This window comes from Phocoena phocoena, chromosome 2 (assembly GCF_963924675.1).
Source record: "Phocoena phocoena chromosome 2, mPhoPho1.1, whole genome shotgun sequence".
NCBI classification, from domain to species: domain Eukaryota; kingdom Metazoa; phylum Chordata; class Mammalia; order Artiodactyla; family Phocoenidae; genus Phocoena; species Phocoena phocoena.
In genome coordinates, this window is record NC_089220.1 from 40,828,534 (window position 1) to 40,856,140 (window position 27,607).

The 27,607-nt window shown below is 37.6% G+C and overlaps 2 protein-coding genes across 2 annotated transcripts in view; one reads left to right on the plus strand and one right to left on the minus strand.

Annotated features, from left to right (window-relative positions):
* The first annotated feature begins 246 nt into the window (after nucleotides 1-246).
* Nucleotides 247-16,273, plus strand: DHRS7 (dehydrogenase/reductase 7). The gene is made up of 7 exons (XM_065871545.1): nucleotides 247-394; nucleotides 6,501-6,653; nucleotides 8,409-8,515; nucleotides 8,982-9,221; nucleotides 11,823-11,945; nucleotides 13,166-13,381; nucleotides 16,049-16,273. The coding sequence occupies exons 1-7, from the start codon at nucleotides 262-264 to the stop codon at nucleotides 16,094-16,096; spliced, it is 1,020 nt and encodes a 339-aa protein (XP_065727617.1). The 5' UTR covers nucleotides 247-261; the 3' UTR covers nucleotides 16,097-16,273.
* Nucleotides 16,274-20,585: 4,312 nt separating this feature from the next.
* The window catches only part of PCNX4 (pecanex 4), a 31,729-nt gene continuing 24,707 nt past the window's right edge, over nucleotides 20,586-27,607 (minus strand). The window contains exon 10 of the mRNA XM_065872514.1: nucleotides 20,586-20,837. Coding sequence (XP_065728586.1) covers nucleotides 20,586-20,837 — 252 coding nt within the window. The remainder of the gene's footprint in view (nucleotides 20,838-27,607) is intronic.

The window sequence follows — 27,607 nt, forward strand, 5'->3', positions numbered from 1 at the left end:
GCTGGGCGCTGGGCCGGCATTGCCCACGCCCAACGCGCGCAGCCGAGGGGCGGCTCCCGGCCGGCGAGGAGCCGGTCTGGGCGCACCTGGCCACTCCTCCCTTCTGCCGGCTCTCTGGGCGGGCCCGGGCCGGGGGCGGGCGCGGCGGCGGCGGAGGCGGCGGCGCTGAGGCACGACCGCTGCCGCGCGGCTTAAGACGAGGGCGGTGGCTCTGTTGGTCTGTCGGCCTTCGTCCTACGTAGCAGGGCGCGCGCGGCCGCGATGAGCTGGGACCTGCTGCTCTGGCTGCTGGCGCTGTGCGCGCTGCTCGCTCTCGTGGTGCAGCTGCTACGCTTCCTGCGGGCCGACGGCGACCTGACCCTGCTCTGGGCCGAGTGGCAGGGGCGACGCCCAGGTGAGGATCCGCAGCCGCCTTTCCGGAGTGGGAGGCCGGGCTTCGTGCGGTCCGATTTCCGCTGCCTTTGCGTCCCTCGCGAAGGGTGGCGTGGAGCTTCCGGGAAGCGAGGCTGCGGTTCGGGGAGGAAGGGGCCGGGGCCTTTTGTCTTCTGTCCTGGTCCATATGGACTTCCCTGGTTGCCATAGTAAGAGAGCATTGTGGGGCGCCCACAGATCTCAGAATTCTCAACCCCGCTCCCAGGGATTCAGATGCAGCGTGGGAGGACAATACTTTGAGAAAGTGCGTTCGTAAAGGTGACTCCTTTTGAGGCTACTTTGTGCGGTTGTTTATCTGCCATTTCTCACTCTACTCAGAGTAGCGAAATTAAATTTAAGGTAATCCAGAATCACCCACATACCTGCTTATTCATTGGGATAAAAGTATAACCATAGAAAGAACTGGATTGGCGTTTTGCCTGGAGGAAGATCATTACTGGCATACTAAAAGGCGTTCTGCCTGTCTCACTTTTATCTTTGCCCTGCTTAATATTTGATGGTCGTTTACTAAACGCATTCTATGTGCTAAGCACTGGGCTAGGCCCTTTTCACACATGACAGGTCACCTTTTCAGTGACTCTTAAGCTTATTTTCCAGATAGGGAAACTAATGCTCAGAGAAATTTAATAGACTGCCCAGAGCTAGGCTTTGGATCTGTAAGGGCCAGGAGGGAAGTGGGATTTCCCTGGACCTAGTTTCCTGTATGAAACTATCCAAATTATGTGAGGAGGTTTGCTTGGAAGTGATAACTAGTATGCTTTAAAAATGGAGCCAGGCATATACCCTGAGAAAACCATAATTCAAAAAGAGACATGTACCCCAATGTTCGTTGCAGTACTATTTACAATAGCCAGGAGGACATGGAAGCAACCTAAATGTCCATTGTCAGATGAATAGATAAAGAAGATGTGGCACATATATGCAATGGAATGTTACTCAGTCATAAAAAGGAACGAAACTGAGTTATTTGTAATGAGGTGGATGGACCTAGAGTCTGTCATACAGGGTGAAGTAAGTCAGAAAGAGAAAAACAAATACCGTATGCTAACGCACATATATGGAATCTAAATAAAAGGTAATGATGAACCTAGTGGCAGGGCAGGAATAGAGATGCAGATATAGAGAACGGACTGTAGGACACGGCGTGGCGGTGGGGGGGCGAGGCAGGGTTGGGAAGCTGGGACGAAGTGAGTAGCACTGACATATATACCTTACCAAATGTAAAATAGGTAGCTGGTGGGAAGCTGCTGCATAGCACAGGGAGATCAGTTCAATGTTTTGTGATGACCTAGAGGGGTGGGATAAGGAGGGTGGGAGGGAGGCTCAAGAGGGAGAGGATATGGGGATATATGTATACATATGGCTGATTCACTTTGTTGTACTGCAGAAACTAACACAACAGTGTAAAGCAATTATACTCCATTAAAACTGTTAAAAAATAAAAACCCAAAAACTGGAGCCAGGGAGGGAAGAGGAGCCATATCACTTACACAGGGGTGAGAATTGGTTCTTGGGGACAGAAAAAATTCTTAGATGGTACAATGTTTTATGCCCCTTCAAAGCTCATCTCTACCCAACAAAATATTATTCCTTAGTATTTCATTTTTCTTCTTGGGTTTTTGGGGGGTATACCATGTGTAGGGCTGACATTGAGTTCATGGAAAATACATAACACATGTGAAAGATCAGGGCTACAGAACTATGGTAAATAGATGGCTGTGATTGGTAGACTTTCTCTTAGTCATTTGCTCCATCTCAACAGATGGAATGCATGTGCCTATTGGCTGCTTTGTGGATGTTTGTGTTTGATCCTCAGTGCTTTTGTGTTAAATTGGACTTTGAGAATTCCATAAAAATATCTTATATTTTATTATTCTATAAAAGTTATTCAACTGATAATGTCAAGTGCTGAAAAGGAAAAATGTTGACAATATCTAGCAGCTAGTTAAATGAAAAGTTATTTTAACATATCAAGTAAAAGTTAAGGTGGCTAAAGGTAATTTTTAAGAAATTCATTTAGTTTTTTCAGTGTCTTTTGCTGGAAAAGTATCAGTTTTGAAGGGTTTTTTAATACATTTAATTACTTTTCTATTATTATGTAGCTGTATAATTTGCCAATTTACATATGTAATATAATACATTACAATTTAAGTAAATACATTACAAGTTATTTAGCAAAATAACTTTTGTAAGTTTACAGTTGTAAAGTTAAATGTTAACAGCTTTTAAATTTTAACTTAACTTTTAATTTTTAAATTTCACCATTCTTAAACCTGCATTGACTGAAGAGTAAACTTTATAGAACTCCTTTTATGTATAAAGCAAGATAAATATATGTAAATACATAAGCAGATGTACAGTATATCTGTGAAATTAAAATGTCTTGGAGGAGTTATTAGGAAAAAATGACTAAAAAGACATTTAGGGGCTGGGGGTGGGGGTGAGGTGATAATGAAAAAAAGTTAAAGGAACATGAAGATAGACTCAAGTTCCCAAAACAGCTCAGCCTGCAAAGATGGGTAGACTCTTTGAAGGTTAAAAAAAAATTATCCTCTTTTTCTTCTCTATAGGTTTATTACTTTTTGTCACTTTAAAAAATAGACAATATACTCACATAAGGCAAATTTTAAAAATACAAAGGGATGTATGGTGACAAGTAAAGCTCTCTTCCACCCTTGTCTCCCAGCCACCCATATGCCTCTTTGGAGGCAACCACCATTTCCTGCCTTTTATGTATCCTTCTGGAGATAGTCTCTGCATTTCCAAGCATGTATCTCACATGGTGAAATTTAAGAGTGACTAATTTTAGTTATTGCATGTAGATGCAGAAAAATCCATGGCACCAGTACAGAGTAGGAAAAGTCTCAACAGCAGCACATGTGAGGAAGACTCAGATTTTAGTTGGCCGTAACCTCAATGTGAGTCAACTGTGAAGTGCCAGAAAAGATTAGGCAATCCTGGGAGATGTTTAGTGTCTGATGGAACAAACTGCAAACAACAGCAGGTGTCTTCTGAATACCTGCTTGTGTTGGCCTCTGTGCTGGGCACTGGGGACACAGCAGTGACTGAGCCAGCCACTGCCTGGGCCCTCACGGAGCCTCCCTTCTGAGGGACAAGGGAAGCGATTTAGTCATGTCACCTTGCTCTGAACTGTCCAGACCCCATGGGAATCCTGTGTCCTGCTCTGGCCAGCTCCTTTCAGTAGGAACATTGACCAGCTGGAGCTTGTGCAGAGGGTATGAGCAGAAGAGTGAGGAAATCTGATGCCATGTCATCTGAGGGAAGGTAGCAGAAATTGGAGGTGTTTAGCCTTAGAGAAGCAAGAGATGAAAGGACGTAGGGAGGACATAACAGCTGTCTTCAAATAAATGAGACACTGTCATGTGCAAAACAGGCTTGATTTATTCTTCCTGACACCACAAGGCAGAACTGCTGCCAATGGCTGCTGGTCCATAGAAGTTAAAAAGTTATCAGTATAAGAAAGAATCCCTGAACCCCTTAAATGATTAGACTTGCCTTAAAAAGGAACCGGTGCCTCAGAGATAACTAGCTTACTCTTCCTGTGAGGAAATTAAGTAGCTCCTAGTCAACAGCCTGAGGGGAGAATTCTGAAACTGGGTTGAGGGTTGAACTCTAAGTGTCCTTCCAACTCCAAGAATCTGCTTTCAGAAGCTCTTTAGGGGAGGCCAGTTATGTATGCCAGATTCTGTTGAATTGTTAAACAAAAGTTGGTGCTGAATAAAAAAGTTTTCTTCTCCAGAGTGGGAAGAAGGGTGCCAGAACTGCAGGTGTACTAAGGTAAATGTGAGCCTGCGGGTTTTCATTGTTGCCTTTAAATAATGTTTGCATATTGGTATACAAATGAAGAAATCTTTGTTAGTTCTGTGCTAGTTAGTAAATAGTTACAAACAAATTATATTCACCTTGGAGTCTTGTGTATTAAAGAACTTTGGAACAATGAGTCGTCAATGAATGACTATCTGAATATACATTCTGCTATTCCTGATAAAGTCCTTCAGGAAGGTTGCTCAGTTGAGCCTTTCCACAAAAGTACATCAGATGTGGGAGTTCCCTGGTGGTCTAGTGGTTAGGACTTGGAGCTTTCACTGCCATGGCCCAGGTTAGGGAACTGAGATCCTTCAAGCTGCAGCCAAAAGAAAAAAGTACATCAGATGATAGGAAAGCATTGTAGCCAAGACACAGTATTTGGGATGTTTCTGTCCTTACTTCAGATATTTACATGACACCTCTTTCCTGAGGACATTTTCTTGAATGGCTAAGATAGTTGGGTTCTAAGATATTGATCTTATTAAAACGTGTTCAGTGTAGGCTAGTGATCAGAGTGTGGGCTTTGGAGCTAGATATACCTGGACTCCTATCCTAGTTCTGCCAGGGTTCTTGGGTGTTTATTCAACAGTGATTTATGGAGTGCTTTCTCTATGCGAGTCTCTGTGCAATGCACTGAGGACACAGCAATGAATAAGGGAGTCATGGTTCTAGTCTTAAGGAAATTTACAGTCTAGTGCTGTAAATTAATCTCTGTAAACCTCAGTTTCCTTTTCTATAAAACTGAGATAATTCTTGTTTCATAAGGTCCTTGTGAGGGTTTTCATATGGTAATATGTTTAAGCACATAGGAAGCAATGAAAAAATGTTAAGCCATTAAAGTTAGTAACCCCATTGCCCCTGGCTGGAGAAATAACAACATACAATGTGTTTTGCTGCCAAAAAGTCCATTTGTTAATCAATTTTAGCAACAATTACAGTTGACATTTTATTAAGCACTGAGTATGTGTCACACACTGCTCTGAGTGCTTTACATGTTTTGACTCATTTCTCTCAACAGTCCTATGAAGGACTGTTCAGTTTTCCAGGTTTGGAAAATTAAGGCACCGAGTTCTCACATGGGAGCATTTCATTGCTGTGTGTGACACAGCTGGAACTTGAGCGGATAGTCTCCAGAGCTTGTACTGATTACCCGCCAGTTAGGTTTTAGAATTGTTTGACTAAAACAGTAAACTAGTTTCCTGATTTTAACTTTTCTCATCTAAAATCAGCAATGTGTATCTTAAATAAAACCTTGTTTGCTATTTTTGATAAATAACACATTTTAATAAACAAGGCACACAGGAACACTGCACTACAGTGACTCTACGGATTCAGATGGACGGTGGCTATCGTGTGCTTCAGTGCAAATAAGTTTTTCACTGGAGAATAAACCGCTCATCATTGCTTTATTTTACATTTTTACAATCTTTAACAAGATGATACTTGGGCAAGCAGAGTACATTTCATTGCTCATATGTATTTCTTCTTGGGTGAACTACTAGATTCTTCTAAGATGAAAGCTCAGGCATTTGGGGGGCACTAAAAACCTTTAGTTGATAGGCATCAGATATGATTGACAAATGGGGAAAACATGACTTTAAAAATCCAGGGTGATTTTACCATACCCTAGAGTAGAACTTGGTATATTCAGATTTGCAAGAAATTAGAATAATAGAATTGAAAACTGGATGGGACTTTCAGTGATCATCTTATCTGAATCCCTCATTTATGAATAAGGAAAGTGAGAATGTGAATCCAGATACTTTCTATTTACTTACCCTTACTTTTCTTGATCAAATATACAGATAAATAGAGTCTTAGAGTCAGACCATGGAGTTATACCTTGAAGTAAAGTCTGGAAAACTCACCAAGAGTCTAGAATACACAAAATAACATGTTGATAACTGCTACTAATATGATTTGTAGCACTAAGTAGGAAGTGTTTTCTTAGGATATTTAATTAAAAAAAGTTAAACCACTTTATTGAGGTATGATTATAAGAAACTGTCCATATTTAATGTATACAACTGGATGAGTTTGGGGATAAGTATACACCTGTGAGACCATCACCACAATCAAGGCTGTAAACATAGGATATTTAAATTTTTAAGCGCCACACATTATGTCTTCATATTCAGTGATATTGTTTAAAACTACTTTTTTCCTTTGGTTAATCTTTGATTTATGGATGTAACCCATAGCTTATTTTCTCCCCTCAATCCCCACTCCTTTTTCAATAGAATGGGAGCTGACTGATATGGTGGTGTGGGTGACTGGAGCATCAAGTGGGATTGGTGAAGAGCTGGCTTACCAGCTGTCCAAACTAGGGGTTTCTCTTGTGCTGTCATCCAGAAGAGTGCATGAGCTGGAAAGGGTGAAAAGAAGATGCCTTGGTAAGTAAATCTAAAAGAGCAGCAGTGCTTCCTAGAAGTAAATCAGAACCCAAAGTCAAAATTTGGGAATTTTAGAGAGAAGAGGGGGATTCTCCTGGGCAGTGGACTCTGTTTCTAAATGCTCTACGTGCTTTGATCCAAGTCCTCTTCCTTTTGTCATCTCTTAGTTAGCTGGCCTGGCCTTTTTCTTCTCTTTTTCTGCCACATTTCTACTTTTGTTTTTGACACTGGTTCTTAGCATTAGGGAGTGACCATCAATTCTCTCAAATGCTAGTGGATTTTTACTGACCAAATAAATGTCTTACATTTTTGTCTTAAAGAAAGAACAGTTTGGTTCTTATGTATGATATACATGTATGTAACCAGAGAAATTTAATTGACATTTTGGTAAAACATCAGATATTAAAATCACAGGAAATGGTATAAGACTTTTGTTATCAGGAATAAACAGGAATAGAGTTAAATTTTTTTGCGGGGGGGCATGCCACACATGTGGGATCTTAGTTCCCGGACCAGGGATCGTACCCATGCCACTTTGCAGTGGAAGCACGGAGTCTTAATCACTGGACCACTAGGGAAGTCTCGGAATAGAATTAAGTTTGAAAAATGCAGCTTGAGGTAATATTTTTCATATATATAGGACAACAATGTTTTTGTCGGTTTGGGTTTTGGTGTAGTTATGTTCACAGTGAAAGCAGCCTCAAGTAATAGTTATTATTTCTCATGGGACATTTAGTATCTACACTGAAATAATTTTGAATTTTCCAGTAGACCATTTTTTGGGTCATTTACCTGTCATTCTTTAAAAATCTTTCTTTCACTTTGCTGATGGAACTAACCACCCAGAAACAGAGTTAGTTGCCAAGGCCACAAGCCCTCTTTCACGATATTGCTTTCAAAGGCTTCTTGTGTTTTTGAACTGGGCCATTTCTTAATGGCAGTTGCTCCTCCTCTGTTGAGACTTGCACTGGCAGAAATGAACCATAACAGCATTTCTTAGCTGGAGTAAGGCTGTTTCCTTTTGTCAGATCATTAGTACAAACTATTTCCTTTAAAAAACAGTTACTGTTTCACAATTTACTCCTTTGCCCATTAAGCCTTTACACCTCTTGTTTTCTCTACTTACTTGTTTTTCTTATTGAAACACAACCTTGTTGTATTTCAAGGTTATTCAAGGAAATTAGTTTCATTTGCTCTTTTGATGAATGGAAATAGAAAGGGCCATTACAGCACAACTTGTTTCTTGGTTGCGAATTTCAGGATTGTATCCTTTTCCTTGTTTGCCTCCTAGAAACCTTAGCCTCTGGAAGGAAGCTTCTATGTGTCATGGGACTGGAGGACTCAACTTATTGATTTTCAGCATAAAATTTTAAAAAATGTGTTTAAAAATCAAGTAGTGAACCTATCATATAACAGTTGTACAGATGTACCTCTGTACTTATAAAGAAATTGCTCTAAAATTTTTTGCTTCTTTTAGTTTGTAATATAATCTTGATTTCTTCCAGAGTCTGTTCCAATATTAGGCTGTATATATTCAAGCTGAAGAGAGGAATTCTACTTCCTGTGTACCCAGCCTTTTGTCCGATAATATGTTGCCATATCACCACCAGTCCTCTTCTTGGTCACTGAAAAGAACCTCATCCACAGGGCCACCCAGAAACGAGTTCATTGCCAAATGTGGTTGTAGGGTGGGTGTTAAATGTTAATGTAAATAGCACATGACTTCCACATTAATTTTTAAGTGTCTTTATTTAGAGAACGGCAATTTGAAAGGAAAAGATATACTCATTTTGCCCCTTGACCTGACTAACAGAAGTTCCCATGAAATGGCTACCAAAGCGGTTCTCCAGGAGTTTGGCAAAGTAAGTAGCATTTTGAGTGCATGAATCTTGCTTTGAAGTAGCTACAAAAGAGATTCCCATCTATGGTGCTGTCATTCAAAGGGCTTTAGGCAAATGGGTTCATGCAGTGTGATGAAGGCCCATGAGTTGGGCCTCTTAATCTCTGAGTCTGTGGCTTTATGTAATTAGAACTTTTCCTCCCTTAACAAATACTAACTCCTCCATGTAGAAAAGAAGCTAAAAATCCACTGTGCCTATTATTTTTGTGACACATTATTTTCCATAAAAAGTCATTTAAGTTGAGAATTTAGTTCCATAGGTGAATTCTGATTTTCATTTTATCTTTTTGATTGCTGACTTCTGGAAATATACCATCCTGTTCCATTGATTCATCAAGTTAACAATATAACCAGCCATCCCTGGGAATTCCAACAATACATTTACAGGTCATCTCTAAAGTGCCTCTTTTCTGATTTTCTTTAATTAGATTGACATTCTGGTCAACAATGGTGGAGTATCCCAGCGTTCTTTGTGTGTGGACACCAGCCTGGACGTCTACAAGGAGCTAATAGAGGTTAACTACTTAGGGACGGTGTCCTTGACAAAGTGTGTTCTGCCTCACATGATTGAGAGGAAGCAAGGAAAAATTGTTACTGTGACTAGCCTCCTGGGTATTATATCTGCACCCCTTTCTGCTGGATATTGTGCCAGCAAACATGCTCTTCAGGTAAGGCTGCCAAAACTGAACTCGGATAGAACTGACCTGAATGTGTATATGGGGCATATGGCCTTCACTGCAAGAGATCAACGGAACTGGGTAGTGATGTATGGAGACACAGAGAGACCCAAGGAGATCTCGGGTAGAAGACTTACCCAGAAGATGCTAAAAAAGACTTGAGCCTTACATGCCTCTTCCTAATTTAGCAAACATGTCTTGAGCACCTACACTGTGTCGTGCACTGTAACAGGTCCTGGGAGTATAAAGATGATAAGATATGATATGATCCCTGCCCTTGAAAACTGTATAGTCTAGTTGACATGTCACCCTTTACCTTATCCTCATTTCTAACACATCTTCATGGCAAATTTGGGGTCTGCTCCTTGTTTCTTCTACACACATTTCAGGATGTACTTGTCCTCATTTCTGTGACTTCTTTTTCCTTCCCCATTGTTGTTGGTGTTTATTTTACCTGAATTTCTAAATGTACATGCATGTCAGATGTAGGAACTGCCCACTGAATGATGAGCCCTGCATTTCATATCCCTACTGGGACTAGCCTTGACTCTGTTTACTCTGATTTCATTGGAAGAAGAAAATCTAGTTAAGGCAGAGTCTCCGAGAAAGCTTAATTTGGCTTGCATAATTTATGAGATGTGAATATTAGAAACGAATGAATTTTTAATGTTGGCTTAAGAGTGGATAAGAAATGTTACTAAAGTATAACATGGAGCAAATTAAATCGTAAAGCCAGTAGGAGAAGAATGATTAAGAAAGACAAATGATTTATAATTAATGCTGTTGAAGGTCAGTTTAAGTAGAATGTTTCACTGTTGGAATAATGAGATGCAATAGTTGAATGGTCATCAGTTTCATGAAAATTTGAAGCTTTGGTTCCTTAGGATCCTCTTTCTGCTGTGAAGAGCAGACAGTTGCAGAGTGATGAAATGAAATACGGGAGTGATGATTTCCTCATATTTGGTAATGGGGTATCATTTACTTCCTGCAGAGCAGTTGGGCAAGTCTCAGGCAGGCAGATGAGGGAAGTTGGCCACCCCATCTGTTTCACACTTAGTATCTCATAAGACATACAGGATGCTTTCAGTCAAACACAATATGAGTTGTCTGGCCTGCCCTCCAAGACTCACTGTTTTATTTTTGGATTTGATCATCTGATACCATGTGGCAGGTTGAGACTCCGGTTATACCAGTAGCTGAACACTGAGACCAGGAGGCTCTTTTTGAAGAGCACATTTCCTTCCCCGATACCCAGCAAGCTAGAGAGTGAACTTATTTGTCATTCAGAGGTTCACACACTATACTAGATGTGATTTCAAACAAGGAGAGGTTTTCGTGTCTGGTGGATTGGCTTTCATGGTGTCCTCTCCCCTCTTTTGCTCACAGTGGCAGAAGGTTAAGGGTGCAGGAGTTCATTCATGAAACCTTTTTTCCTGTCCATCAGTCAGGCACTGTATTAGTCTCTGACAGCGTGAACCCTCAAAGACCCTGTGTTTGTTAGGCATCAGCATTAAAGGCTGGTAACTGTTTGATGTTATTGGATCATAAATGAATGTACCCTGGGTTAGCTGCTTAGGCTTTTCAATTAATTCAGTTTATCACATTGTAGTCTTGGAATATTTCCTGATTTAGAGAGGAGATGAAGAGATGTAGATGTTTACTCCCTATTTGGTTTAGAAATGGGCAGTATCTTTTTTTTTTTTTTTTTTTGGGCAGTATCTTTTAAGTCTAGAGGGTCCAGCTTGTTTTTACAAAAGCCATTGAGTAAGCAATCATATTACATTTTTAACTAGCCGTGTACTCTCTTACTACCCCCAAAATATAAATCTTTGCTGAAACTAATTATCTATTCAAATAGTAATTGAAAAGGTTGAACTGCTCCTCTATGATAGTTTCGGTTTAGTACTAATCCCCGCTTGCTCCCCCTTGCCCCAACATCTGCACTTTAGGCCACTTTGAGGGAGAAAAAGAAACCCAGCCTCAGTGATGCTCAATGGAGAACATGCAACCCTTTTGGAGTGGGGAGCTGGCGACGACTGGGTGGGAGGGTGTATCAGACTCTCCAGGGGTAATCTCTCACTTATTCAGTGCTAAATCACTGGTGGCACGAGCTGCCACTGCCAATGCGGGGATGAACTATTCATACCTGGAAAGAGCTGAGAATGCCTCTTCTAGATTGCCTTCAGTCTTACACTTAAAAATGCCTCATCTTGCGTAATTACATTTCCTATCCTTTACTCAGGCATTTCAGAACATATTTTCTGCTGCTGTTGTCCTTCATAAAAAGTTGAAGAGGGGCTTCCCTGGTGGCGCAGTGGTTGAGAGTCCGCCTGCCAATGCAGGGGACATGGGTTCGTGCCCCGGTCCGGGAAGATCCCACATGCGGCGGAGCGGCTGGGCCCATGAGCCATGGCCGCTGAGCCTGCGCGTCCGGAGCCTGTGCTCCGCAACGGGAGAGGCCACAACAGTGAGAGGCCTGCGTATCGCAAAGAAAAAAGAAAAAAAAAAAGTTGAAGAAAAGTAATTCCATGCTATTAGTAAACATGAGATATGTGTCTGTATTTAATTTTACTTGCTTTTTTTGCCTTTTAGGGGTTTTTTAATACCCTCCGAATTGAACTTGCTACATACCCAGGTATAATAGTTTCTAACATTTGCCCAGGACCTGTGCAATCAAATATTGTGAAGAATGCCCTAACTGAAGAAGTCACCAAGGTAAAAATTTCTAGTTGGGGAATAATTTGAATGCTTTAGTAGTTATACACTGGCATCATATCACTATGCCTTAGGGTTTTCATGTTAGAATTGCTTATGAACTCTTTACAGAACTTAACTCAGCTTTAGGAAAATGGTTAAGGTTAGCTGATAGGGCTTTGGCATCCAGTTTTAATAAAAGCTAAAGAAATTACTAAGATACTGCTAATAAGTAATCCACTATTAGGTGCGCTATCAGTATTTTAAAAACCCAGTTTTAATCAATTCACAAATTATAGCAACACTGAAAGGTTCTGTGTGGCTGAATTTTGGTACATTAAATCTTACTGGGATTTTAAAAAGGGATTATGGTGAAGGAGCTTAGAAAAAAGCTTGTTGAGTTTTACTAATTTTAGGTTAGCCTCACCCAGGCCTGTGCTTCCCTCAGCTCATAGATTACACATGTGATCTATCAAATGAATAGTGAATGTCTCATGAAGAATCCAATATCACTCACTAATACAAAAATCCCTCTAAAGGACATGAAATTTTCCTTCTTCTCCACTAATGTTTCTACTGAGATATAAATCTCTATATGCTTCTATGTAAATGTTTACATATACAGTTTACATTTTCACATTTTCTGTGGAGGCACTATGGTAAAATAGAATAAGCACTCTTATAGGAATCAAGGGACTTGGAATATAGAACTGGCTGCTACTAAATGATCTGTGTGAGCACAGATAAGTTACTGCCTTTCTGGGCCTCAGTTTATTTGTAGAATGGTAGTGGGTTAACTAGAGTAGCAGTACCAGATTTGTTCAATACCAAGAAACCGCTTTTATCTTCTTCCTCCATTTCATCCTCATGGACTCCATATTTTATAGAATTTCACTTGCTAAATGTATGTATTAATAATTTAAAATTTTTTACTAAGTGACATGGAATTATCATTAAGTACTTTAAGACGGTACAATTCTAATTAAAAGCAGAGAACTTTTATCTTGTAGTTAGCCTGCACAATCTTATCTGGTTAAGTGTATGAATTCCATTAGGCTTTTTGGAATATTACAAATAGCTTATAGGCACCCATTAGTACCTGTGGGGACTCCTAAGGGGCATGAGGCCACTTTAAAGGAGTCACTCAACTAGATGTCTTCTGGGTCCTTTCTAGCCTAAAAGTTCTGTGAGATAACTTGGATAAATACACATCCCTCACTAATTTTTCAAAATTTTCTTAGACTACAGGCAGCAATGCAGATCAGTCCCACAAGATGGCAGCCAGTCGTTGTGTGCAGCTGATGTTAATCAGCATGGCCAATGATTTGAAGGAAGTTTGGATCGCGGATCAGCCTTTTTTGTTAATGGCATATTTGTGGCAGTATATGCCAACCTGGGCTTGGTGGATAACCGACAAATTAGGGAAGAAAAGGATTGAGAACTTTAAGAATGGTGTGGTAAGACCGATTTATACATTTCTGAATACATATCCATCTTGTAGGAAAGTATGACATCTTCTAGTGCTTGAAAACTAACCTTCCACCAACCTCATGATATAAATACAAAAGGTATAGAAAGTTTTCCATTCCCCCATGCATATCTGTTGGTTTACTATAAATTACTACTGGTCTTGGAGAAAGTTTTCTACAAGGTAAAATCAAATCAAGGATTGCCATTTTTTCTTCTATACTTACTGTTTGGCTAGTGTATGGGCCAAAATGCTTTTTCTCTACCATGTGTCCCCACGAACTCCAACCCATCTTACTACAAGTGTCACCTCCTTGGGTTGATACCTGGCCTCCCCTCCCATTTCTCCCCAGGACTTGGTGTACCTCAGCCCTGTGCCTACCTCCGTCAAAGCACTTCCACACTATTAAAAGAGATGCACTCTTACATGTAGTGCTGGTTCCTTTGACTTTGTTCCAGAAGCACTTTGCACATCTGAGATGTGTCTAGGAAAATACGCTGATCGCTCATTCTTTCAGCACTCATTCTTCCAGAAAAGTAAGGCATGTTATAAACTATTTCTGAGAAAATTGTGACCATCAAAAGAGTTTAATGTATAAACAGCACAGGATATGTAATGAGTTAAGCTAAAAATTATAATCATATAGATATGATTATGCAAAGAAGCATTATTTCTGTGGATGGTTTTTACTGTTAAAGTATTTCTTTCAGTGATTACTACCTTCTTTTAGAAATGTTAGCAGGGATTGTATATAAGGAGAATTATAAAATGGGATCATACTATTTGTATCATTATATAACCTACCACTATTTAAGCAATCACAAATTGTTAGACATTTGTTCCAGCTTTTTGCAGGACGGTGAAAATGAATTAGTGAAAAAAGCAAAAAACAAAAGAAAACAAAATACTTAAAGAGACTTAAAGGTTATAAAACTTTCAATATGCACTAACATGTCTAGAGCTTGAAAAATCATGAAGGGGGCTATTCATTTTCTACTAACTAGTTTGCTTTGGGCCAAAACATTTATAAGTGTTTTGGTAACATTAAGTCCCAACACTGGGACTTGGTAGTGTGGGATGGTTCCGAAGGTAGAGCTTCATCAAATATTACATCTGAGTTTGAAATTTAGAGGACAGCAGATACAGTGGCATTGTGCCCAGTGACGGATAAGAGTTGAGAGGGAAAGGCCACCTTACTAAAGAGGTGACACAGCATCCTGGTTAAGAGCATGGAGCCTGGTGCCGGTCTACCTAGGTTGAAATTCCAGCTCTACCCCGTACTCGTCCCATGACCCCAGGCAAGTTACTTCTCTCTCAGTCTCCCCATCTACAAAATGGAGACTACTGATACCACCTAGTCATAGGATTGTTATGGGGAGTAAATGAGTTAGTATGTGGAAAGCTCTTAAAACATAGCGTGGAGTGTTATGATTATTAAGCATTAGCTGTTAATGCTTTTGTTTTGATGGCAGGAGGATATTCAGCAAACAGATAGTAAAGATCAAAGAGTTAAATAATATGGCAGAGAGAGAATGCATTATAGAAATAATTGTTTCAGAGGGCAAAGAAGAACTAGGGGCTAGAGTTTCAGTCCCAGTGTAGCAGCTGTTCTTTCAGGAATGTCCATAAGAAGGATTTTTTTTTGTTTACAGAATACCTAACTGTAAGATATAAACATCACTCAGTAAATCTAGGCACTTCATTACATCTCGCATTTGCTAAAAATAATGACCTCTCTCTTCCTACCAACATCTTTAAAATATTGCTTATTACGTGGTCTTACTGCTTTATCACTTTATGATAAACTGGGCATCCTTTCATTTCCCAAAACCATTTCTGAGATATACCTTATTCTTTACACAAAACCCTAGAAACTTTTAAAAGTTGTTCCTTTTTTTTTTTTTTTACGTAATTCTCTCCTCCTTGCTTCTTTCCTCCCCACTGTTATTTTGTATTGTATATATCCATCTCCTTACTGAAATTTGTTTATAAGCATCGAAGTTAAGAGATGCCAGTATTATCCCAAACTAAATGTACTTGTTGATAATACTTGAATTTGTTTCTGTCATTTAAGCTAGGAACATTATGTCTGGAACTTTGTTTTGATGAATCGTTATTAATTTTCGGCATAAAGAATTGCATTGAATTTTGTGTTATAATTTATGTCTTATTTAGTGCAAATTCTTGAAAGTGGTAAATGGATATCTTCCCAAATGAAATGTCACCTCTTAGAGACTGAGTTGCTTTGTTTTACTCTTTAAGCAATGTACTCAAAGTCCACAGAAGATTTTGAAGTTGTCTGTCAATTATTTTAATTCTAAAGACACTGTTCTTTGTATTTATTAAGGCAAGTCAGTGTAGGTATGACATGCTGATCCAGAAGAGTAATAATAGAAATTTCAGCATTTATGAAATGGCATAGTCAGATGCTAACAAATGACAGGGAAATAACTACGCTAAGCCCATTAGAGATATTTTTGTGTAGATCGATCTAGAATTTTGGCTATGATTTTTATTCTGACTTAAGCATCTGCCCAGGTTTTATAAGGATTCTCAACAGTGAATCATAATGATATAGCTCCTCAAAACAGAAGGAATTAATTGTCAAAAACCGGGGTAGAAAAGACTGATTCATGTTTCTGTCATTCTGTTATAGGATGCAGATTCCTCTTATTTTAAAATCTGGAAGACAAAATATCAGTGAAGGAGTACTTGCATTTTTCAAGCCAATGGAAAGAGAAACGGAAAACATAACAACAGCAATTTTCTTATGCACTGAAGACTTATTTGTGATTTTACTTCTTAATAGATACAACTCTCCTTTCAACGTGTAATAAATGAGATTGCCAGGAGTCTTGCAATAAGGGTATTAATACACACTACATTCCTGGATTAAAGAGCATTTTAACATACTCTAGCATGTATGCTTAAAATCTAGGTTAGCAGAATGCCAACCAAAGAATTACAGTAATCCATTTAGCATAAATGCATGGAATATTACATGAAGCAGAGTGCTGGGGAATGGGCAGATATAAAGAAGTGTCTGAAATGGCATGCTTCCAAGGTGCTTATATTCTCTTGGAAGAGCTGACAGGTACAAATGACTGGAATTTGAAGCTGTAGGTAGGACTCATAGCAGCCATAATTTATTAAAAATCTATTATATGTCATTTGCTATACTGAGGTGCTTTGTAATTAGTTAATTCACTTATTTCTCATAACAGCCCTCTAAGGTAGGTGGTGTTATCCACCTTAATAGATGAAGAAAGAAATGCCCAAAGCAAGTAGGTGTTACTTTCCCAAGGTCACAGAGCTCGTAAGGGGTAAAGCCTCGGTTAAACTCAGCTCAGGAAGATTCCATTGGCAACTTCTTATTATCATTAATTTTACTTTAATCTTTAGCACCTTATAGTAGAAAACATGCATAGGCCATAATAGAAGGGAGAAGAACAGGGGAAGAAAAACATGGTTCTTATGTATAAGCAGTTCACAGTTTACCTATAGACAAGGTAACACCCATAAAATAACTGGAATAGTTGGTGGAGAAGTTGGAGACCACCCTGGTGGCTATCTTTGGGAAATGGGGAAGGTGTAAATGGTGGAGTGATACCATGAGGTACAGCAAGTAAAAGCAATGGAATAAATGCATACATGGCAAGATGGATATATCCTAGAAGCACGGTGATGAGTGAAGAAAGTAAATGATGACTGTAACAATTCTGTTTACATATACTTAAATTTATGTGCACAGAAGATAGTGCTCATTTTGTCCACAGGGGATCCCAGATAATGGAATTATTAAACACAGGCTTGAAAATTATGTTTGGTATATTTAAAGATATAAAACACAAGATTAAGAATCTCAGCAGCAACCTAAGTGTCCACTGATGAATAAAGAAGATGTTGTGTATTTATATACAATGTAATATTACTCAGCCATTAAAAAAAGAAATCTTGCCACTTGATACAACATGGATGGATCTAGAGGGTATTATGCTAAGTGAAATATGTCAAAGAAAAATACCACATGATCTCACTAATATGTGTAATTTAAAAAAAAGAAAACAAGGGCTTCCCTGGTGGTACAGTGGTTGAGAGTCCACCTGCCGATGCAGGGGACATGGGTTCGTGCCCCGGTCCGGGAAGATCCCACATGCCACGGAGCGGCTGGGCCTGTGAGCCATGGCCGCTGAGCCTGCGCGTCCGGAGCCTGTGCTCTGCAACGGGAGAGGCCGCAACAGTGAGAGGCCTGCGTACCGCAAAAAAAAAGAAAACAAAAAACAGACACACAGCCACAGAGAAAACATGGGTGATTATTGTGGGGTAGGGGGCAAAATAGGTGAAGGGGATTAAGAGGAAAAAGCCTCCAGTTATAAACCCCTGTGGGTTTGTTCCTATTGTCTGTTGTTTCTCTTGGATTTGGCTCATGTTGTCTTATCTCCTCAGGTGCTTTATTTTAGATGGTCCAACATAAATATGAAAAATTATAAAAATAACTTAAAAGATCCAGAGAAGATGTACATTTGCTCTGGGTATTAGCTAGGTACACTACAAATCCAGGGTCACCTTAATCCAGTTTTAGGGATTGAAAAGATTGAAAATGTATCTATTTTTTTTGTTCACCCTCTTTCTTTGGAGAGCCCTGGACTCCATTTTTTAACCCTCTAACTTAGTAGCAAGTCTGCCAAAAGTGTTATCTTCTCAGCCACCTCTTCCTTAATTGGCAAATATTCCTAGAAGAAAAGCAGCTCAAATGCTGAGCTCAGGTCTCTTAAGTTTCATTTTGCCTTGGATCTTGGTTGGTGATACAATTCTTCACTGTCTTCTTGGTTCTCTGATACCTTTGAACAGACTTAAAAATATTATTTTGCCCAGCTTTCCTAATTCTCTGTGAGATGTCTCATGTGAATTACCTAGGCAGTACTAAGGTAGAAGTCAGAAAAGCTGGTATTAGGGCAAGTTCAATCAGGTCAGATATTTTGAATATATGAGACGGAGATAAATAATTACATATACAGGTTCAGTGCTAAGAAGAGAGGTTGAGTACATGTATTTGAACATCATCGACTTATTGATGTTATTTTAGGTCTTGGGAGTGAATGAGAATTGTCTGTGGTGAAATGTAGAGTAAGAAGAGGGGGCCTGAACCAGTTGTTAAGAAATTCCAAAATTTAGATGTCAGGTAGAAAAGGAAAAGCAGCAAAGGTGATTGAGAAGGAGTAGTCAGGGAGACAGGAAGAAAATGAAGATAATGTAGTGTCAGGGAAGCCCCAAAAAAAAAATTCAAGGAGTTGTCAAATGTGTCATATGCTACTTAGAGAACAAATAAGACGAGAATATAAAAGTAACTATAGTTGACTCTCAAATAGTGCTGGGGTTTTAAGCTGCATATAATTTAGAGTGGGCCCTCTGTATCCGTGGTTCCTCCTTATCTGTGGATTCAATCGACTTTGTATCTTAGTATTTACTACTGAAAAAAATCCATGTACAAGTGGACCTGCACAGTTCAAACCCACGTTGTTCAAGGGCCAGCTGTAGTTGGTTTGACAGTATGAAGGTAAACAATGACTTTAATAAAAACTTTCCTTATCTGGGGGGATAGTAGAGATGGAATCCAGATTGGAATGTTTTGACAAGTGAATGAAGATGAGGAAACTTGGCCATGAAAAGAAATGGAGGGACATGGCGGTAGTTTGAGAAAAATTCATGGTAAAGGGAAAGCATGGCTTGGCACTATTATAATACTGAAAATCTTTAAACAACTTAAGATGCCCACTATTTGGGGGACAGTCTAATAATTTGTCATATCTATCAATGTTATACAGTCATTAAAACTGATAACTAGTGTTTTTAATGATATGAGAAAATTTCCCTAGGTGACAAAAAGGTATATATATGTAATTTTCCAGCTAATAAATCTGTTACATAAATCATAAGCCTGAGATCTGAACTCAGATGTAACACCAAACCCTATCTTATTAACTATACTATATTGCTTCCCCCAAAATGACTTAACACACGAATCTCGTGAATTCATTAATTGAAATTAGTCCAAAAAGCTATCCTTTAACACTGCTGTATTGAACTGTTCCACTTAATAAAGGAGCAATAGTAATAAAAACCTAATTGGTACATTTCAAATAATTTCAGTCATTACTAAAGAGAATGTATTACTGTACTGCCTACTCAGGAGGCTACTACAGATTAAATAACGGGTACTACAGACGGAAATAAATAAGGTGTAGAGGAAATTCATGTCCCAAATGATGCGGATTCATTGTTCATCCTCCTTATAAGTACCTGTAAAAAGTTCTAAGCAGCAAAAGAGTGAAAATAAAAGCCTGATCACATTATGAAAAATTTTCTCCCATCTCTTTCTGCCTTTAGTTCAAACACCTTAAGACACTAGTAACTGGTAGTCCTACCGGATAAGTCGTTCTTCAGAAGCAGTATATTCAGTTGAAAAGAAATGCATGAGGAGCCAGATCTACAGAATGGCCTCTAACAGTCATAATCAGATTACCTTAATGTTGCTGATCCTGTGAGTATTCACATGATGAATGGGATGACCTTTTCCTTTCAAACATATCAAAAGGATACTTGGAAAAAAAAAGAAAGATTTTTTTGGAAGAGATTTTATTGAAAATTTTTAAGGTTTCTGAATTGAAGTATATGAAAAGAAAATGAATAGATTATATGGAAACAGACCATGTTAAATATTAAAATAAAATAGCACAAAGTTTGAAAATACTATAAAATTTAATATTTCAAATAAATATATATACATTATGTAACCTTCAGTAGGATCCATTATCTTGACTTAAAAACACTGGTATGTGTATCTTTTAAGCATGTAAAAATTACGTAGTTGTTGACTAAGGCCAGTCACTTATACATTTAAGAAAGCATTAAAAAATTCATTATATTATCTTACACAAATGTTTTATATTTACCAAAGCCTACCACACTCAATAGGGCACAAATATTGGCCAACTAATTTTAACTTTTATGTTAGACATAAAGTTGTTGTTTTAAACCATTAAGATACCTAAGAGAATCAACTTTATAGAGCTTAGCTTTTCTTAGGCATCTGACTTGTGGGAGGAGAGAGAGAAGTCCAGTGAAGTTATGAGGAATCATATTGTTAATTTTCTAGACATCTCATTTGCTCACAATACAAGTTAAAATGGGTTCTAAAACAAATGTATATGGAGAGGTTTTGAAGAATAAATTGGATATCCCAGGGGAGGATCAGCCGCTTGTACTGTAAGATTTCTTAAAAGTAGTGGATGAGCTTGTATACTATAACGTTCCTCATCATCATTGGTGGCATAAAGCAATTCCCATGAAAGATTGGCCCACTGACCTCTAACAGCTTCAGCATTTAACTTCCCAACTTGGATCAATAATTCTTGAAGGGTAAGTACTCTCCCAGTGTAAACTCCCTGTAAAGAATAAACAAGGTGGGAGGGAAAGCAAAAGAAAAGAGATTATATTCAGGCCTTTATTTATAAAATTAGAGAAAAATTCCATTGTAGTTAGGCAAACTTAAACAGAAAGTAGTGTATCAAAATGTACACGAGTTGCTTGTCTTCAGAATCAAGAATCACATCTATCTGATTGCTCTCCAAATAAGTGCAAGAGAAAAAAATTTCCTGATAGCCACTGCACTCACTTCTCTTTACTTTCCTCTCTATTCCCTCATCTCATCTGGCCTCAGCAATGCATAAGTCATAAATACTAGTCAGTGAACAATCATCCAATAGGCTCTTTTCAAAAGCAGCTTTATTGAGATATAATTCACATTCCATATAATTTACTGATGTGAAATATATAATTCGATGACTTTTTAGTATGTTCAGATACGTACAACTATCTCCACAACTGCAGAATATTTTCATGACCTCAAAAAGAAACCTTGTACTCTTTAGCTATTATCCTCCTATCCCTTAATTTCCCCAGTCATTAGCAACCACTAATATATTTTCTAATCTAATGTATTGATTTGCCTCATCTTGGAAATTTTACATGAATGGAATCATGTGTTTTTTTGTGACTGGCTTTAATTCAGCGTGTTTTCAAGGTTGATTCATGTTGTAGCATGTATCAAGTAAATTCACTCCTTTTTATGGCCAAATAATATTCCATTGAATGAATATACCACTATTTGTTTATTCATTCATCAGTTGATGGACAGTTGGGTGTGTCCATCTTTCAGCAATTATGAATAATGCTGCTATATTTGAATTTTCATGTGGATTTATGTTTTCATTTATCTTGGGTATATAGGAGTGGAATTACTGGATCATATGGTAACTCAATGTCTAGTTGAGAAAATGCCAGAATGTTTTCAGAAGTGGTAGTACCATTTATATTTCTGCCAGCACTGTATCAGAGTTCCAATTTCTCCATATCCTCACCAACGCTTATTATCTAACTTTTTGATTTTAGACATCCTACTATGAAGTGATGTCATTGTGGTTTTGACTTGCATTTTGCTGATGATGAATGATGTTGAGCATCTTTTCATGTGCTTATTGTTCCATTTGTATATTTCCTTTGAAGAAATGTCTATACAATCCTTTGTTATTTTTAAATTGGGTTAAGTTATGCTATTTATGGTCTAGCCCTCTAGTATATTTTTCATTTAGTTCTTTTTTATAATTTCTATCTCTATTGATATTCTTTCTCTATTTGATGTCAGAGTGTCATCATACCTTCCTTTACCTCCCTTTTTAAATTGAAATATAATTGACATATTAGTTTCAGGTGTACAACATTATTCAATATTTGGATATATTGTGAAATAATCACAATAAGTCTAATTAACATCCATCACTTCTTGAGATGAGAACTTTTATGATCTACTCTCTTAGCAATGTAACAATATACAATCACTATTATTAACCACACTGTGCATTGCATCCCCAGGTCTTATTTATTTTGTAACTGGAAGTTTGTACCTTTACCAATTGCACCCACTCCCACCCTCTGGCAACCACCAATCTTTTCTCTGTGTCTGTGAGTTTGGTTTTTTTCTTTTTAATTTTTTAGATCCCACAGATAAGTGAGATCAAATGATATTTATCTTTGTCTGACTTATTTCACTTAGCATAATACCCTTAAGGTTTATCCATTTTGTCACCAATGGCAAGATTTCCTTTTTTATGGATGAATAACATTCCTCTGTGTGTGTGTGTGTGTGTGTGTGTGTGTGTATTTTCTTTATCCATGCATCTGTAGGTATACGGGTTATTTCCATGACTTTGCTATTAAAAATAATGCTGCATTGAACATGGGGGTACAGGTATGGTTCTGAATTAGTATTTTCATTTCCTTTGAATAAACATTAAAAATTGAAATTGCTGGATCATATGGTAGTTCTGTTTTTAATTTTCTGAGGAACATCCATATTGTTTTCCAGAGTGGCTGCATTAATTTACATTCCCTTTCTCCACATCTTAGCCAACACTTGTTATTTCCTGTCTTTTTAATAAGAGCCATTCTAACAGGTTATGAGGTGATAGTGGTTTTGATTTGCATTTCCCTCATGATTAGTGATGTTGAGAACCTTTTCATGTCCCTGTTGGCAAACTGTGTATCTTCTTTGGAAAAATTCATATTCAGTCTACTCATATCCCCTGCCCATTTTAAAATCAGGTTTTTTTTTTTGCTATTGAGTTATATGAGTTCTTTATATATTTTAAAACATAATAACCCCTTATTAGATATATGTTTTACAAATATTTCTCCCACTTTGTAGATTGTCTTTTCGTTTTGTTGATGATTTCCTTTGCTATGCTGAATGAAGCTTTTTATTTTTAAATTTAATTTTTTTTTTTTTTTCTGAGCCACACAGCATGTAAGATCTTAGTTCCCCAACCAGGGATCAAACCTGTGCCCCTGCAGTGGAAATGCAGAGTCTTAACCACTGGACTGCCAGGGAAGTCCCTGAATGAAGCTTTTAAGTTTGAAGTAATCCCACTTGTTTATTTTTGCTTTTGTTGTCAAATCCAAAAAATCATTACCAAGACCGATGTCAAGGAGCTACCACCTATGTTTTCCTCTAGGAGTTTTATGGTTTCAGGTCTTACATTTAAGTCTTTAATCCATTTTGAGTTAACGTTTGTGTATAGTGTTAAGACAGTGGCCCAGTTTTCATAACATCATTTATTGAAGAGACCATCTTTCCCCCATTGCATATTATTGGCTCTTTTGTCATAAATTAATTGACCATATATATGTGCGTTTATTTCTGGGCTCTCTATTCTGTTCCATTGACCTATGTGTCTGTTTTTATGCCAATACCATACTGTTTTGATTATTATGGCTTTGTAATATAGTTTGAAATCAGGAAGCATGATGCCTCCAGTTTTGCTTTCTCAAGATTGCTTTAGCTATTTGGGATCTTCTGTGGATCCATACAAAGTTTAGGATTGTTTATTCTATTTCTGTGAAAAATGCCATTGGAATTTTGACAGGGATTGCACTGCATCTGTAGACTGCTTTGGGTGGTATGGACATCTTAACAATGTTAATTCTTCCAACCCATGAGCATGGAATATCTTTCCCTTTATTTGTGTCTTCAATTTCTTTCATCGATGCCTTATAGTTTTTAGTGTCTTTCACATTCTTTTAAAAGTTTACTCCTAGGTCTTCCTAACTTGCCTTTCTGATAGTTCATTATTAGTATGTAGAAATGCAACATATTTCTGTATATTAAGTTTGTATACTGCAACTTTACCAAATTCATGTATGAGTTCTAGTAGTTTTTTGGTGGTGTCATCAGGATTTTCTATGTATACTATCACATCATCTGCAAACAGTGACAGTTTTACTTCTATCTTTCCAGTTTCGATTCCTTTAATTTCTTTCTCTTTTCTGGTTGCTGTGGCTAGGACTTTCAATACTATGTTGAATAAAAGTGGTGAGAGTGGAAATCCTTGTCATGTTCCTTATCTTAGAGGAAGTACTTTCAGCTCTTCACCCCTGAGTATGATGTTAGCTGTAGGCTTCTTATATATGGCCTTTATTACGTTGAGGTATGTTCCCTTTATACCCACTCTGTTAAAGAGTTTTATCATAAGTCGTTGTTGAATTTTGTCAGAAGCTTTTTCTGCATCTATTGAGATGATATGATTTTTTTAAAAATTGAAGTATAGTTGATTTACAATGTTGTGTAAGTTTCAGGTGTACAGCAAAGTGATTCAGTTATACATATTCATAAATACATATATATAATATATTCCTTTTCAGATTCTTTTCCATTATAGGTTATTACAAGATATTGAATATAGTTCCCTGTGTGATACAGTAGGTCCTTTTTGTTTATCTATTTTACATATAGTAGTGTGTATCTGTTAATCCAAACTCCTAATTTATCCCTCCTCCCCTTTCCTCTTTGGTAAAAATAAGTTTGTTTTCTATGTCTGTGCATCTATTTCTGTTTTGTAAGTAAGTTCATTTGTATTATTATTTTAGATTCCACATATAAGTGATATGATACTTGTCTTTCTCTGTCGGACTTACTTCATTTAGTATGATAATCTCTAGGTCCAAACATATTGCTGCAAATGGCGTTATTTCATTCTTTTTATGGTTAAGTAATATTCCACTGTGTGTATATATCTATGTATGTATGTGTGTTATGTATATATATGTGTGTGTGTGTAAATTGGGTTGGCCAGAAAGTTCGTTTGGGTTTTCCCATAACATCTTACAGACAAACCTGAACAAACTTTTTGGCCAACCCAATATATACTACATCTTCTTTATCCATTCATCTGTCGATGGACATTTAGGTTGCTTCCATGTCTTGGCTATTATAATAGTGCTGTTATGAACAGTGGGGTGCATGCACCTTTTTGAATTAGAGTTTTTGTATTTTCCAGATATATGCCCAGGAGTGGGATTGATGGATCATATGGTAACTCTAGTTTTAGTTTATTAAGGAATTTCTATATTGTTCTCCATAGTAACTGCACCAGTTTACATTCCCACCAACAGTGTAAGAGGGTTCCATTTTCTCCACAACCTGTCCAGCATTTATTGTTTGTAGACTTTTTGATGATGACCATTTTGACTGGTGTGAGGTGATATCTCACTGTAGTTTTGATTTGCATTTTTCTAAAAATTAGCAGTGTTGAGCATCTTTTCATGTGCCAGTTGGCATCTGTAGGTCTTCTTTGGAGAAATGTCTATTTAGGTCTTCTGCCCATTTTTTGATTGGGTTGTTTGGTTTTTTAATATTGAGCTGTGTGAGTTTGCATATTTTGGAAATTAAACCCTTGTCGGTCTCATTGTTTTGCAAACATTTTCTCCCAAACCATAGGTTGCCTTTTAGTTTTGTTTATGGTTTTCTTTGAGTGAAAAAGCTTTTAAGTTTAATTAGGTCCCATTTGTTTATTTTCCTTTCATTTCCATTGTTCTAAGAGACAGATCCAAAAAATTTGCTGCGATTTATCTCAAAGTGTTCTGCCTATGTTTTCCTCTAGGAGTTTTATAGTATCTGGTCTTAAATTTAGGTCTTTAGTCCATTTTGAGTTTATTTTTGTATACAGTGTTAGAGAATTTCTAATTTCATTCTTTTATATGCAGTTGTCCAGCTTTCCCAGCACCACTTATTGAAAAGAATATCTTTTCTCCATTGTATATTCTTGCCTCCTTTGTCGAAGATTAATTGACCATAAGTGTATGGACTTATTTCTGAGCTTTCTATCCTGTTCCATTGATCTATGTGTCTGTTTTTGTGCCAGTACCATACTATTTTGATTACTGAAGCTTTATAGTATAGTCTGAAGTCAGGAAGCATAATTCCTCCAGCTCGTTCTTCTTTCTCAAGATTGTTTTGGCTATTCAGGGTCTTCTGTGTTTCTCCATACAAATTTTAAAATTATTTGTTCTAGGTCTGTGAAAAATGCCATTGTTAATTTGATAGGGATTACACTGAATCTGTAGATTGCCTTGGTTAATACAGTTATTTTAACAATACCGATTCTTCCAATCCAAGGACACAGTATATCTTTCCATCTGTGTTGTCTTCAATTTCTTTCATCAGCATCTTACAGTTTTCAGAGTACAGGTCTTTTGCCTCCTTAGGTAGCTTTATTCCTAGGTTTTTATTCTTTTTGATGCAATGGTAAATGGGATTGTTCCCTAAATTTTTCTTTCTGATATTTCATTTTTTTGTGTATAGAAATGCAACAGATTTCTGTATATTTTATATCCTGCAACTTTACCAAATTCACTAATGAGTTCTAGTAGTTTTCTGGTGGCATCTTTAGGGTTTTCTATGTAAAGTATCATGTTATCAGCCAACAGTGATAGATTTACTTCTTCCTTTTCAATGTGGATTCTTTTTCTTTCTTCTTCTTCTCTGATTGCTGTGGCTAGGACTTCCAAACTATGTTGAATGAAAGTGGAAAGAGTGGGCATTGTCTTGCCTGCAAGTCCTTGTCTTGTTCCTGATCTTAGAGAAAATGCTTTCAGCTTTTCACCACTAAGTATGATGTTAGCTGTGGGTTTGTCATATATGGCCTTTATTATGTTGAGGTATGTTCCCTCTATGCCCCTACTTTCTGGAGAATATATATATTTTTTATCATAAATGGATGTTGAATTTTGTCAAAATCTTTTTCTGTATCTATTGAGATGATATGTTTTTTTACTTAATTTGTTAATGTGATGTATCACATTGATTGATTTGCGGATATTGAAAAATTCTTGCATCCCTGGGAAAATATCCCACTTGATCCCAGTGTATGATCCTTTTAATGTACTGTTGGGTTCAGTTTGCTAGTATTTTGTTGAGCATTTTTGCATTTATATTCATTAGTGATACTGCCTGTAGTTTTCTTTTTTTGTGATATCTTTGTTTTTAGAATAGTTTCAGAAGAATAGGTGTAGAATTCACCTATGAAGCTATGGTCCTGGACTTCTATTTGTTGGGAGTTTTAAAATTACTGATTCAATTTCAGTACTGGTAATTGGCCAGTTCATATTTTCTATTTCTTCCTGGTTCAGTTGTGGGAGACTGCACCTTTCTTAGAATTTGTCCATTTCTTCTAGGTTGTCCATTTTACTGGTGTATAGTTGCTCACAGCACTATCTTATGATCCTTTTTGTTTCTGTAGTGTCAGTTGTAACTTCTCCTTTTTCATTTCTGATTTTACTAATTTGGGCCCTCTTCCTTTTTTTCTTGATGAGTCTGGCAAAA

Bases quoted from the DNA above. Each gene is read 5' to 3' on its own strand.
- DHRS7 (XM_065871545.1), top strand. From the start codon at position 262: ATGAGCTGGGACCTGCTGCTCTGGCTGCTGGCGCTGTGCGCGCTGCTC. The intron at 395-6,500 runs GTGAGGATCCGC...CTTTTTCAATAG, and splicing joins GTGGCAGGGGCGACGCCCAG to AATGGGAGCTGACTGATATG. The intron at 13,382-16,048 runs GTAAGACCGATT...ATTCTGTTATAG, and splicing joins AGAACTTTAAGAATGGTGTG to GATGCAGATTCCTCTTATTT.